This window comes from Oculina patagonica, chromosome 14, assembly GCF_052425735.1.
Source record: "Oculina patagonica isolate OP01 chromosome 14, crgOcupat, whole genome shotgun sequence".
In the NCBI taxonomy this organism is placed as follows: Eukaryota; Metazoa; Cnidaria; class Anthozoa; order Scleractinia; family Oculinidae; genus Oculina; species Oculina patagonica.
In genome coordinates, this window is record NC_135771.1 from 19826169 (window position 1) to 19841083 (window position 14915).

Here is a 14915-nt window from a genome sequence, read left to right on the forward strand (position 1 = left end):
GTTCTTACTCCTTTTTGAAAAACCGCTGGTTTCACGTTTTTGTCGTCACGTGCGCCACGACGGTCACACAATATTTTCAATCCATTGGCATTATATTTTGTCTCGGGTATTCTGTGTTCATTTTTGACTTCCTTTTACGCAGATCTTTCTAATCATTTGTTTAGTACCTTTATATCGTCCAGTTTCTATAGTTATTTGATTTCTTGAGTTTAATTTACCGGGAAATTCCTGCACACAATTTGTTTATTCTCGATAAACATGCAGAAAGAACTGCTCATTTTTGGCCTCCTAGTACTTTATATCTCGAATATTCATGCAGGTAAGGGGATATATGTTTTGCTTTTAACATAATCTGTTTGTGTAACGTGTTGGCGTCTGTCATTACCTCTGTGTCATACAAAAGACGTGACAACATGTGCGTTGTGAGGGGGCGGGGGTGGGGGGGGGGGAGTGGGTTGTGTGGATGTTAGGGGACACTGGTCAAATCCTAATTCTGTTTTACTTCTAAATAAAAAGTTTGGCAAGATTTCCACTGAGCACCATACATTAATTATGTAAACAATTTTGTATTTCTTGTTCTGTTCATGACTGCTGTTCGTGTGTGAAGGATTATATGGAATATTTGTATGCATAATATTAATTTAATATAATGTATGGTGCTCTGCGGAAATCTTTCCAATAGTTTTTATCATTGGCATAATTTATCACTTCTTTTATCTCCAAGATTAGCCTATGAATTTACTTGGAACCTGTTCAGTTGCAGGCTACCCCATTTTAAGTCTTAGACCCTTGCCAGCCTTTTAACCAGAATGTTTCATTCCGAATGTGTTGTTCACAAAATATCCATACCTCCCCAAGGAAGAGGTTTTGGTTTGTACCTCCCCTCCCACCCTAAGAAAATTTCAGTTAAGCATTACTTTCCTAAATTACAAATTTATTGGCATTGAGAACATGGGTCCTTGCTTCAAAATTTGTAGTGACCTTCTGTGGGGTGGCAGGGGCAGATCCAGAAAATTCAGAAGAAGGGGGTTAAGGAAATTGTGGCAAGAGTGCTAGCCCTCCCCTCCTTCTCCCCCCCCCTCACCCCCCTTAAACCACCATGAATGGAAAATTCAAGTTTGTCGAGATGTTGCTTGCAGCATTTCTGGGAGAATTTGTGACCAAATGTTAAGAAAGAAAAAAAGGGGGGGGGCCCCTTCTAAATCCCTGGGTGGTTTGGTCTGGAACCTTCCAATCCAGCCCAGCAGCCATGTTCCCACCACATTGCCCCTCCAAGGTTAGCTAACCAAATCTGTTTTTGTTTTGAAGAACTGCAACTGCAGCAAGCAGTGGTCATATCACGTCATGGAAGCCGTACACTTCTCACAAAAGATCACAAGACATTTGAAGAAGGAGCCGACAGCCAAATCACCATCAGGGGAATGGATCAGATGTTCAGAGCTGGGAGCTTTGTTCAAAAGCGTTATCAAAAAGATAGTTTCTTGAGTGATGTTTATTATCCTCAAGACATCTATGTGCGGTCCAGTGATTATTCCAGAACTCTTAACAGGTAAGAAAGTGGTTATTTTCTTGGATTTTCTGGTCAATACATTAAGATAAGTAAGGGGGGGGGGGTGGCAGAAATGCTTGAATGCATGTGTTTGTGGGTTTGTTGAGGGGGGGGGGTTCTTCCTTTTGTAGGCTATATGGGAGCCCACCCAAAGGGATACCTTAAAGGGCAGGAATTTCACATGCTAGAGTATACAAAAGGGTAGGGAAAAACCTTCATTTAGGTTTTTAAAAGGAATTTTTAAAATATCTCAAACAGACCTACCAAAGAGCTGATTTAATAAGTAGTTTGAAGGGGGTTTTCATGTGAAAATTAATTAAGAAAAGAGATGCAGTATCTTTTATCTCTTCTGCAGGAATGTGTAAGGGGAACCATTTTTCTATGGAAGGTATCCTTATTACATGAAATTTTGGCGTCACGTTAATTTAGCGATTTTGAAAAATTTGTATTTAGCGACACTTTAATTTAGTGATTTTTCGTAAATTTTGCAACGCAAGTCACTTAATTTTAGCGATTTCACAAGCTGAAACTTTTTCTTTTCAAGCGAATTCGAAGAGTCCATTTCAGTTATGAAGTTGAAATGACCAGATTACTGAAATGTATACACATAGACATCCGATACACGTCATAATCGACCGTAAAATAGCGTGATCGTGTGAAACGGACCAGATGGCAGAATTTCATATTATACTTACTTTAATTTAGCGATGATTTAAATTTAGCGACACTTAATTTTGGTGCATTTTAATAAATTTAGCGATTTTTTGAAAAATTGCTAATATCGCTAAATTAAACTGTCGCTAAAATTTCATGTAATAAGGTATAAAAAAGTGTTATAACCACTTACCTTTTCTGTCAAAAATGGTACATATAAAAGGGTAAGGGTTTGAACCTTAAGGTGGAGCCTCCCTGTAAAAAAAATTGAAATTTTTAGGAGGAGGGGAAGAGGAGGGGGGGATGTTCCTACCAGGGTGAGGTAACAAAGTAAGCTCCCATTTTGTAAAGATATCTGCTTTTAAATATATACCCACTTTTCACTGAGTTCATAGTTAATTATTTTCATAATTTGTGCCTTGACAACCACCTTTCATTTCCTCTTGCAAAATTTTTGTTTGTGCACTTCCCCGTCATTTCTAACTATATATATATTTTACCACTGGGCTGTCCAGGATGGTATTTTTGTACCTACCAGCTTTCTACACAGGGGTCCCCTCCCTTCCAAGTTTATGATAACAGTTAAACCACACAAAATGAACATAAAAAATCTGTTTTTTTTTCCTGACATTTTTACTATTTCTCAATTTTAGTGCATCAAGCTTTCTTCTTGGACTTTATCCACCAAGAAACCAAACACTTAATGTTTCTTATGCTGGAGTTTTCTATGCACCATACAATATACAACAGGTGTGGGCTTAAACCTTATTTTATACATGTAGCTCTGCTGTATAATTTCTTGTATTTATGTTATTTTACTCCCATTTTCCCTTTTTTGTTCTCTTTAGATTGTATTAGTGATAAAGGTTCTTGTCTGCCTATTAATAATTAGCAAAGCAGAATGAAATAATTGAAAACAAGCTTTAAATGTGATAACTGTGGACCTTATGGCTTTTCACTAACAAAAAAAAATCTTTTCTAGGCACACAATCTGTGCAGGAGCTATGTATTTGTAGCTCTTTGCACACATTGCAGACCTATCATACTGATATCATAGGCATGCAATGTGTACAGAGAGCTGTGTAGCTGTAGCCCTTTGCACACATTGCAGGCCTATCATACCAGTATTATTGCATGCAATGTGTGCAGAGAGCCATGTAGCTGTAGCCCTTTGCACACATAGCAGGCCTATCATACTTGCATTATAGGCATGCAATGTGTGAAGAGAGCCATGTAGCTGAAGCATTTTGCCCCCCATGATGGGAGCCAAGAAATATATTCTTTCAGCCAGGGATTCATTTAGGGCCAGGCACCAGACGAATCAACTGGCTGTGAACACAACTTTGCCCAGCTGTTTTCAACATCTGAACATCTGATTTGACTTAGATTTACTTTGCCCGGGTGCGAAACCCTGATGCAAAATAATGAATCCACTGCTTTTCAAAATTGTCTCTTAGCTTAGTTGTGCTATTTCCTCCCCTTACTTTAAATGAGTTGAAGTCTCATATGTTACAGATCTTGGGAATAGGAGAACTGGTGCAGTGATCAAGTAGTAGAAGTTAATAAGTTGCTAGCTGGCGTGTTTTTCACACTTAGCCACAAATGCAAGCAATTTATCTGTAAAGATAATGCAAAGGGGTCAAGTTGTTTAATAAACATAGGCAACCAACAGACCGTTTTGGTGAATATCCATGCGGAAGACCTATAATCGCCTACAATTTTTTTATTCAAGTGTAATGAAAAACTGGAGATTTTCTACAGCTCAAACTTTCATGACTTAGGACGGAAAGTAATGCCTGCTGATTTCGGAGAGAGAAAAATGTCATTTTCGGCATGAAAAAAGGCCGGCTACGATTTTCGAGAAGGGAACAGCAACTCGTAAATTCAGTTAGTCATATTTTGTTCCCTAAAATTTTCTGAAGTTTGAAAGTTCAGCTAGCATATCCTAAAAGACACACATTCAAAAATAAGGCTTTAAAAAGCACAAGAAGGACACTTATAATGCAAAAATGGTGTTCCAACACCTATAGCAAAACTTTAACGTTGGGTGCCCCTGAATAAATTTTAATCTAATGAACTAATTTCTGTGTGACAGGTTCCAATTCACACAGTTGCTGTGGAAAATGACCAAGTTCTCCGAGGATGGTTGGAATGCCCTGAGCTTCAAAAGAGACTAGCTACATTTTATAAGAGTACAGAATTTCAGAAGAAGGAGAGTGAAAGTGCTGAATTGAGGAAACAGCTTGAAGGCATTGTGGGCATTGAGAAGATTGAACTTAAAGACTTCTACAATGTGTAAGACATTAAATTATCATACAGTGTTGAGATAGATTTGTTTTACCAGATTCTCAGAACTAACATCAAAAGAAATATGGGGAATTAGTAATAAGAATTCATATGATCTTGAGGTTAAAACTGAAAGCAAAAGTGGAAGGTGTGGTGGTCTAGTGGTTAACGTGCTGGACTCTGGATCGAGTGGACTGGGTTTGAGCCCTGGCAGGGGTCACACTGTTGTGTTCTTTTGCAAGACATTTCACCCTCAAGTGCCCCTCTTAACCCAGGTATATTAAGGGGAGAGGGTGGCGAATGGTAAATGCGCTCCCTCACCATGTGGCCCGGGTCGATTCCCGGACCGGCGTCATATTGGTTGAGTTTGTTGTTGGTTCTCGCCTTGCTCCGAGGGTTTTTCTCCGGGTTCTCCGAGACTTTTCCTCCCTCCAAAAGAAATCAAGACTTCGTAAAGGCATCAAAGAAAAATTCGAGTCGAGAACCCCCTGAAATTTGGCTAAAAGTTTGTCAGCGAGACACGCATTTTTTGAAGGACCCTCGTCACCAAGTTCCCCTAATGTGTGCCAGCCAATTTAACACTGGGGTAAACCTGGAATGGACTGGCATCCCCTCCAGGGGGGGGGGGTAGAAATACTCCTAGTTATAGGTATGGGCCACTTGGCTCATCTGTGTTGGCTTAACATAGACTCTTAACACAGACTTTACCTATTGAAATAAAAAAAGTTTTGGCTTGGGTCACTGTGTTGTGATCTTGTGCAAGACTCTTTACTTTCACAGTGCCTCTCTCCACCCAAATGTATAAATGGTTACTGGTGACTGATGGATTAGTATCCCATCCCATCCAGGGAAAAGGGGAGGGGGGTCAGAGTAGGAATCCTTCTAGTCGTTTCGTGTTTCTGAAAAGTTCTTGAGATAATCACTGGCCTGATGAGTCTCTAGGTCTGAATGCTGACTTACGTTCCCCAGGGGGGGGGGGGGTACTCCGGCTTGTAAATAACGGGGATGATGGAATGGAGGAATAACTCAGGACCCAAAAAAATCCCTAAGTCTTCCGACATTACCCAAAAAAATCCCTGGACCAAAAATAACCCCCCCCCCCCCAAAAAAAAAAAAAAACAAACAAACAAACAGTCCTTGTCAAATTACCCCTAAATTTCCAGGAGGGGCACAAAGAAATAACACAAAGAAAACCATGTAAAATTGAACGGTATTGAATTCATCAAACCATAAATACGCCAAGGCCGCGCCAAGGCACTTTAGTTCGTTTTTAATAACCAAGAAAATCCCCTATTTATATCAAGTCACCCAAAAAATACTTGCCAAATTTTCCAACCCAAAAAATCCCGGAATCGAAAATTTCAAACCCAAAAAAATCCTTCGGTCATCCCCGTCATTTACAAGCCGGAGTACCCCCCCCCCTGGGTTACGTTCACCATGTCATAGTAGCTAAAATTAATAATGTTTTTGTTACCTCAGGTATGACTTTATACATCTTCATCAACTGTATAACCAGACTTACTTGAATATAACTGAGGATCAGTGGACAAAAGTAGTTTATTTGGCAGACTGGGTTGAGTACAAGAAATACAGCAAAGAAATGGTTGGTGACATAGGTGGAGGGCTTTTAGCCAATGAAATTGCTTCAAGTTTCAGTAAAGTTGCTGCAAAGCAAAGCAAGACAAAGGTAATTATTACCGGTATTAAATATTTATTGTTACAAATTAATCAGTAAATAACTATTAACCCTTTACCCCCTGAAGCAAATGGTCTTTTTGTCGTAAATAAGAAAATATAGACCAGATAGCAATGTATGATACATCATTTGAAAGGTGTTGATCAGTAATTTTCATAAAACACTTACCGTATTTATTCGATTAAGTGCTCTGGGCGCTTATTAAATTTTTGGACCTTGAGAGTGTGCGCTTATTCGAGGTGGGCACTTATTTGAGGCTGGGGGCTTATTAACTTTTCCTACCTTCAGGGTGGGTGCTTATTCGAGGTGGGCGCTTATTCGAGGTTGGGCGCTTAATCGAATAAATACGGTATACAAATAAGAAGAAAACTACAGCTTTAAAAGAAATGAGTTAAAACGTTTAAAAGAAAAGGATTTAAATAGATGTTGATCTCCGTACATAATAGGTATACCCCTTAACTATATCTTATTGTGCTGCTCTCAGTGTAGTGGTTAATTTCAGTTATGTTGCATCTCACATATGTTTAAAACCCAAAAAAATTGAAACGTATAGGGGTGGTCCATCAAGTCACAAATAGGGGCGAGGTACAATTTTTTGCTTTCAAAATGCAAAACTTCACAAGACAAATTTAGTGGCAAAAATTCAAGGAAATTGGTCAAATGTTGACCAAGTTATGACATTATGTGCCAATTTGCAGCCTTAGGGTTAATAAATAATTTACTAAATAAACTATTATTTATTTATTATTTACTAATATTCAATTTATATTTAATATGAAACATTAATCAATTTTATTAATTAATATTTTGATATACCGCGGGGTATTAAACAAATGCTCTTACCGGTATATCATGGAGCAAGACAGACTGATTTGAGATAATCTCTTTTTGACTTTTGATGGCTATTTCAACTGCTTTCTTTAATTATTGTTCTAGTGTTGATCAAATATGAATCTACTACTGGTCTAGTATTAGTTGTGTCATTTGACATAGGCTTGATTTCTGCCGACCTCTCTTGTATCAGGGTCTTCGCATTCAGGGAAGGAATGCTGTCCCCCCCCCCCCAAACAATGATTTGCCTGCACAGTTTATCAGGTCATCGATAAAAATTCTTCTTCTTTTTCAGTTGCTGTATTATTCAGCTCATTATCCTACAATGTTTTCTCTGTTTTCTGCACTTGGTTTAAATCAAGCATCTGACAGTCCTTTGAGAACAATACCATATTACGCTTCCTTGGCTTTTGTCGAATTACTGCGTGATTCTAAGGACAGCAGCAAATTAGTTGTTCAGTTTTCTTTTAAGAATGGTTTGGAGGTGAGTGTGTAGCTATTCGTTTTCATTTTTGTTCCTCAAGTTTTTTATTATTTTTTATCATAAAGCTGTTTGATGATTTCAACAGCTATTATTGTGTCTTTCCAGGAATATCCATCTCCCCAACATGGAAGATTTTTCAGTTTGAACTCCCCTCCCTTTTTGAAATTCGATTTTAGCTTCCTACTTTCTGTTAAAACATTTTGCTTTAGAGATCCCCCACCCCCTTGGTATTTCTAATGACCTTCCATTGGGTGGATATTGATATGAACTGAAGCCACACATTTAAAAAAATAATAATTTAATATTGATTACTTTCACCATTTTTTCTTTAGTCTTTGATTTCCCCCCTCTTCCCGCACTGAACCCCAGGGATTTGAGCACAAGATTGTTTCCCTTGCCACAGCTTGTGATCAAATCTACCATTTGCTTCATCAGTGGAATTGGGTATGGGATAGGGGTGGGGGCTGGGAGAAATGGGGGAGGGGGATGGAAAGCTATGGGAGATGGGAGGGGAAAAGGTAGGATGTGGGCTTTCATTGATAATGTTAGTTACTACCGGTACTTAGTTATTTTAATCAGGGGTCAGGAGGGGAAGAGGTATTGGAAGTAGAAGAGAAGAGTTCAAGAAACAGGAAATTCTGACAGTTGTCTTTCCACCTGTTAGATTTAATCTACATTTCAGTTACCCACCCCACGAAAGGTCATTGAAAATTCTGAGAGAAGGGGGGAGATCTCAAAAGCAGACAATTTTAAAAGAAAGTATTTGTATGAAGCTAAAAGGAAAATTCCGAAGTTGTGGGGTTAGGGGGGAGTTCAAACCAAAAAACCTTCCATGGGGGGAGGGTATGGATATTTTCTGGAACAACACATTCTAATAGCTGGAAAAATTGATTTATGAATCCTTTACATTCACAGGAACCGTTGAAAAAATATAGCATTCCCGGATGCAAGGACCCATGTCCCCTAGATCAGTTTGTTGAACTTGTAAAATCACTCAAGGTGCGTGACGTTGCATCATGGTGTCACGCATGCAGCAATTCCCAATTGTCACGCTGCCAAGTGACGCCTCAGTCCGAGTGCCCTACTGTAAAAGAACCTACAGTATCGGGGACTGGCGGCTTTTTTCTGGGCGTGTTTGTCACGCTGCTCTTGGTGATTTTCATTACTGCCTTGTGGCATTTTTGTTTGAGAAAGCGTTGTTTTCCCGGGGGAGACGGCAGACGGCCTCAAAGAGGACTCGCTGATTTGGAGAATGTCCCAGCGACAGGGGTCATTTGAGGGAAGTGAACTTTACTTGATAAATCACGTTTTGATTAAAAAAAAAATGAAAACCATAAGCTTAGAGGTTATAGGTACTCCTTGGAAAATCGTGACTGCTTTTAGAACGATTTCAGGAAGCTCAAAGACATATCTAGAACAAAAAAAATCGATAATAATGGATTCAGTTTGTAGAGCAGTATTCAAGAAATGTCAAGAACCCATCAGTAAGTGAAGGTGACTAAGGGCCTGTTTACATGATTCCAGAATGACTTTTATTCCGGAACGAAACTCGTTCCGGAATGAAGTTCGTTCTGCATTCACATGACAAAGTCGACCGGCTCGAATTCAGGCGTTTTCACGTGCGTGGTTTTTGCGCGAGATCAAAAACAGAGATGGCGCGTGTTTCGCGCAATCATGTTATTTTCCCCATTTATGGCCATATCTGCAATTTGAACGAGCAATTTGACCGTGGCACTCTTAATGGGCAAACAGGAAATACCATTGCGCTTTTTCGCTCTGAGTTGAATCTGTGGCCGCTGTATGCGGTTTCATGAGATGCAGTTTTATCTCGGAACGAAATTCGTTTGTGTTTACATGATACCGGGATGAGATGTCATTCCAGAACGAAGTTTCATTCCGGAATAAACGAACTCATTCCAGACAGAATGACTTGTGCGGAAACGAAATTTCCTCTCGGTATCATCTGAACAGATACAGAGAAATATATGGGAATGGAATGAACTCGTTCCGGAATGAAAGTCATTCCAAAACCATGTAAACAGGCCCTAAGTTTGGCGAGGATAGAAAGAAATTTCATGATGGACGAATTTTCAAGTTTGGCCAGTTTGAAATTGGGCAAAATATTTGCCCAAACGTTTAATTGCAGTTTTGTTGTAGAATATATTTTAACTAGTTCTAAGGTATCAGAAATATACGGATGTAGATATAATTTCCGTGCCGGCCTCGCGAAGGCTTTTAGGCTTTCGAGTTCAAAATCGTTTGCCACTTGAAAGCTATTTTCATAAAGGAAATATTAAGTGAGCACATAGTAACTAAAGGCAATTGCTCTCAAAAAATATATAATAGTGTATTGAAACAACTTTTTTAATATGCAAAAGAAGGAAATAATATATAATTAACATAAATTTGCACTGCGAACTTTAAGAATTGTCATAAATTAAGTGACGAACAAAATCAGTTAAACTTTATCTTAAGTTCGTGTTTAAATTCACCACACTCGAAGTTTTTTTCAACTCTTTGTCTTCCAGCTTAAAGAAGAAAATTTGTTCCTTTTGCTATAACAAGAACGCCAGAAGACCACTGTATTCCTAGATTATTTTTGAAAATCCGATTTCAAATATTTGACGTAAAGTTTGATGTTTGAAACATTCACAGTTTACTTTTTAAATCCGGCTAAAACACTTGGCAACATAATTGATTTGACCGTTTTCTTTTACGTTTGTCGGTTAGAGTCAAATTTGCAAGAAAATTTCTGCAATCAGATTAATGCTACACCAAATTGTTTTGCCAGATATCTTCGAAGATTCATTAATCAAATTTTACTGAAATTATTTGTCACCGATTATCGTACCACACTGAATTTCACTCCATTTACATTTGCAACCTTTTCAAAACAACGAAAAACCAGCAAACATACAAAATTCTCTCCAAGTTTTGGAATTCAGCTTATATAAGGAAGATCTTTTGCGCGTTCTTGCCGGTTTTATTCTTCTAAGCCGATATAAAAAAAAGCTTTTCGAAGTGGTAAAAAGGTGTCAAATATTTCGAAATATTAGGTACTTAACGGGTTAAAAGATAAACTAATCAATTACAAATGAGATCATTTGAAGAGTTTTACTTCTAATCAAACAAACAATACAAGTAACATATTAAAATTTTAGCAAGTACTTTTTAGGCGCAATGATATTAACGTTCAAATCTTACATTTATAAATATTCTTTTAAGGCAAACAGACGGATATGTTAAACACACTACAACTTTGTTTAGACATGACTTGTGTTTTTATAACTAAAAATCCATTGTTTACTGTGTCAGTGTGAATAAGTAATTGAGTGTAAATCTGAACACAGCTTGTTATTCAAAATAAACTCCGTAAACGGTAGCAGTAGCAAATAAAGATCCATTTTTGAACTCAAACGAAGCAAAAGTGTCATAATTCGTGTCCCAAAGGCATCTACTCCCAATCCTCATGGCTTGATTTCCCAATTGACCAATATGTACGAGGCAGATGATTTTATAACGCTGAATGTTCAAATCCTTGACGCGATTTTTAACCGTGTCTGAAATTGATTTCGAAAGCTGCCTGCATTGATCTGCGTCGTATTTCGTTTCCGCTAATCTCTCCGTTAAAATTTCCTTCAGTATTGAGCGGACATCGCGTTCTGGAAATTTCTTGTCGGGTGTCATTTTGAATGTGTTTTCCATCGCTATTTCGGGTCCACGCCGGCCATCTTGCCTTGAAAACGAAGTCGCCATCGATTGTGTAACGGAGACAGTACTTGGCGGCCGTGTTTTGTTTGCTCCGCCAGGAGTTAGCTCTTTTCCTTTCGTTGGTTTTAAATTCTTGGCTGCTTTCTCTGTTTTTGAGTCCTTCGGCGTTTCCACCTCTGATTTTGATATCTCTGAACTCATTTTCGCTTGATATCGCCGTAAACTTTCGCCACTATCTGATAAATTTAACAACGCGTAAAGATTGTCGCGAACTTTCCCTAGATTATTTGTTTTGATAAGCAAACCTCCTATAGACAAATACTCCCGCAGTTTGAATTTAAATTCTGATCTTTCAGAGGTCCATAAGTTTGTTTTCTGTAGTTGTTATAGCGACTGGGGCAAATAATTACTTTAAGGAAAGCGCTAATAAGACTAATAAGGTTTTACCGTACGATTTTCATTGTTTTACAAAACCCATATCAGTAATCCTAAATCTTTCTATTATTTCGTTTGTCTTGAGGGATTTTATTCGTTTAAATAATAACAATAGTTCATTGTCCCCTACGAAACAAAAAAGTCTTGTGAATATGCAAAACAAAATTAGCGCCAATACGAAAGATATCTACCCCATGTGAAATACAACATTTAAAACCTTTGAATGTTTGAAATAAATCCACTTTTAGACTTCATGTCCGACCTCGAAACAGCCTGCGAAAATTGGCTTTGTGCTCGCTCAAAAACATAATTAAACTTTCAAAAAGTTCAGAAACAAACCGTTGTTACTGTAAATGTTCGTAACTACGAGAATAAAAAGATGCCGCAAAATTAAGTACGCGCGAAAATCAAGTTTATGCAAACAAGTATCAAGTAAAATCAACCAAAACCTTTGAATCCTTTTCAGCTGAGTAGATTTTCTTTCTTACTTTTTAAACTGTCAATTTTCTGGTGACAGCTATGTCAGTTCATCTTTTAAAACAAAACAAAATCTGTTTTCTTTTTTTTTTTTCAACTCGCTTTTATCGATTTGAATCTACGTTTTTTACCATTAAAAATTGCATAAATTGGCGAAACATCAGCATACCAGAATCGAAAAATTGTCGCAAAAATTTCACGGTGAAAATTCTCCAGCCCACTGAGTAAATATTTCATGTTTGCAAAATAATTTACGTTTTGTGAAAGCGGCAAAAGAAATGAAGCGAATGGATGAGTAAATAGAATTTTATTTTAATTTCATTTATGAATACAGCAATTCCGCGACGCAGCTCTTCAACAAAACCAGAATAGAAAGAGTTTCAATACTTTTGTACCATAATTTAAAGGTAGTTTAACGCAATCTCGTCGAAGATGCTTAGGTTTACGTCTTTTGAAGGCTGCTTTTTGCTAGTGACGGAGTCGAAATTAGAAGCACAGTGTTACGATCTAATGAAAATTAAATCGACTGAGCCGTAAGCAGCGTTTCCGATTCCACTTTTGACTCCGTCGCTTATGAAACAATCTCGAGCCCAGAGTTCATCTAGTCGGTCAGCGGTATGGGATGAACTCTGGGAAACTGGAATCGATCAGATCAATTTCAGGTCGATTTCAGGAAGAACCTTGGTCTTCCGTTTTTTATTGCGCATGCTCGTAGTTCCAAGCGGAAGTAAATTTCCTATAACGGAAGTAAATCGAAAAAGTTGAACTACAGTATTACTGGTGTTTATTGATTCAACAAAAGTAACAATAACGTCCTGCAGTTAACAAAAGAGAGAGTTAACAAAAATGCGTCTGGTGTTTGGATTTCCTTTCGTCTCTTTCTTGAGCATTCTGCTATGTTTGTTTTAAAATCAATGGTGTTGTTAGCCTTCCAGGATTCCGTCCGTGAAGACTGCGTGCGTGTGTCCGTTGTTGTTTTGCCGAGGACAGCTAAGAAATGTACATAATACACAGCGCACAAACAAGCTATTGTTCTGTTCATAAAAAAATTTTGTTTGGCGACTTTTGCATACTTTTGTTTGGCGACTTTTGTATATTAGAAAGGCTTCTCGCTGACAGCGCATCTTTTCAGGATAGGTTGCATGTTTTCAAGCAAACACTTTTTTCCTCGTTGAATGGCGGTGATATTAATAAAGACGTCGAAGGCCACACGCACACAGGTCAACGCTATTCAAAAGGCGTAATTAGCATTTTGGCGACTAAGCACGTGCACACGTGTGTTATAATTTTTGTACAATTCATTTTCTTCAGCAAAACAACAACGCGTTTTGTTCAAATTCTGCGTCATGAGTAATTATTTTGAATCGTGCACTGTCTGCCATATTCAGTTTTTCAACCGGAACGGAGATTTGAATGAAAACAGTAGTTCTAGCGAGATTTGTAAGTCAACTATAAACTGAGTTTTCAATCGACCTTGTCCTTGGTGACGCCGTCGTTTGATGTTTAAAAACTCCGTTCAGAATCGACGTTTAAAGGAAGTCCTTTTTCATTCATGGTATCTTCTACGTTCAAAGAGAAGGGAAGAATTAGATAATACTTCATTTATTTAGAGCCATATCACGATTTCTTAGGTGTTTTTACAAAGTTAAGCCGATACTTCGGAACATTTGACCATGGAAAACAAAAAAATGTTTTTCCAGGGTTTCCGGTTTGGTTTACTTCCGGGAAGATTTTCAGACTTCCGTGTTGATTTCTATTGTTCTGTGAGGGCCAATAGAGAAAGAGAAATACATTTCAGTTTCCCAGAGTGTCTACCGGCGACCCTACCGCTGACTAACCGCTGACGGACCGCGGAGCCGGGAGACACTCTGGGCTCGAGATTGCTTATGAAAGGAAGCAGCCTAGACACTAGGCGTTCTCCTCCTCTCTCGGGCGAGCGCGAGGTCCACGTTAGGGCCTGGTCTGAGAACTAGCATTCTGATTGGTTTGTTCTTCTGCTTGCGACTCAGAGACGGAGGGCACTTTCCATTCGACCAAAACTTCTGGTTTGAGTTTCCAGAAAATTCCAGTGCAAATGGAACAGCATTTTCCAACTTTTCCGGTTGACTGCACGGAAGGCAAAACAAAATTTGCATATGGTCAGGTAGTGCGTCTAATATGGAAATTTTTATACGGTGCATTAAAAAAATACACTGTGGCCTGTTTCGCAAATAAAAAGCATTCCGAGCACTGAGAATAAACTCCATGAATAACATCGTGGCTACAAATACAGGGACCTTTCAAAAGGCACACTACAAGCAAGGAAACGTCGCCAATCAAAAAGTTTAATGAGCAAAACAATGGCGTAGCCTGCACGCGCGTTATAAATATTTGTACATTTCTTTGCTGCCGCCTGCAAAACAACAACGAAAAACAACCGAGTTCACCAAATTTTTTTATTTGGAGTTTCAAGAATGCTTCCTTAACACATGTAGCTGCTTTCAGCTGCACAAATCGCTAAATTTTCTGCCGAAGGAACTCAGGCTGAGTGTAAAATGGTAGCTATTTCCAAAATTTCCGGAAAAGAGGACAACCTAACCTGAAATCATACCCTCCCTCCCTACTACTGCTGCTCGCTTTCGTAAAAAGAAAAAAGAACGCCTGATCGCAGGTTAAGGACAACCTCGCAAGGTAGACCCAAATTTTCGAAAACAATTTCCGGGAACTTTCAGTTCCATTTGATTTTGCTTCTGGAATTTCCGGGGTTTTCGGTTGAATGGTTCGCATTTCGGAAAGTCAACACTTTCCGGATT

At 38.5% G+C, this 14915-nt stretch overlaps 2 protein-coding genes across 3 annotated transcripts; one reads left to right on the plus strand and one right to left on the minus strand.

Annotated features, from left to right (window-relative positions):
* The first annotated feature begins 112 nt into the window (after positions 1-112).
* LOC144637701 (prostatic acid phosphatase-like) lies at positions 113-10927 on the plus strand. 2 transcript variants are annotated; one of them, XM_078496770.1, is made up of 8 exons: positions 113-319; positions 1309-1549; positions 2857-2953; positions 4299-4498; positions 5969-6176; positions 7312-7500; positions 8416-8783; positions 8899-10927. In XM_078496770.1, the coding sequence occupies exons 1-7, from the start codon at positions 259-261 to the stop codon at positions 8776-8778; spliced, it is 1359 nt and encodes a 452-aa protein (XP_078352896.1). In that variant the 5' UTR covers positions 113-258; the 3' UTR covers positions 8779-8783; positions 8899-10927. The 2 variants fall into 2 exon arrangements, with proteins under 2 accessions (XP_078352896.1, XP_078352895.1); XM_078496769.1 differs by having other exon boundaries at positions 8416-10927.
* Positions 10601-12200, minus strand: LOC144637702 (dynein light chain Tctex-type 5-B-like). Its single transcript, XM_078496771.1, has one exon. It carries the CDS (start codon positions 11410-11412, stop codon positions 10855-10857), a length of 558 nt encoding a protein of 185 aa, XP_078352897.1. The 5' UTR covers positions 11413-12200; the 3' UTR covers positions 10601-10854.
* Positions 12201-14915: the final 2715 nt, after the last annotated feature.

Coding starts and splice junctions, on each gene's coding strand:
- LOC144637702 (XM_078496771.1), bottom strand. CDS start 11,412: ATGAGTTCAGAGATATCAAAATCAGAGGTGGAAACGCCGAAGGACTCA.
- LOC144637701 (XM_078496769.1), top strand. CDS start 259: ATGCAGAAAGAACTGCTCATTTTTGGCCTCCTAGTACTTTATATCTCG. Junction 4,499..5,968: donor CTTAAAGACTTCTACAATGT/GTAAGACATTAA, acceptor TTGTTACCTCAG/GTATGACTTTATACATCTTC. Junction 6,177..7,311: donor CAAAGCAAAGCAAGACAAAG/GTAATTATTACC, acceptor CTTCTTTTTCAG/TTGCTGTATTATTCAGCTCA.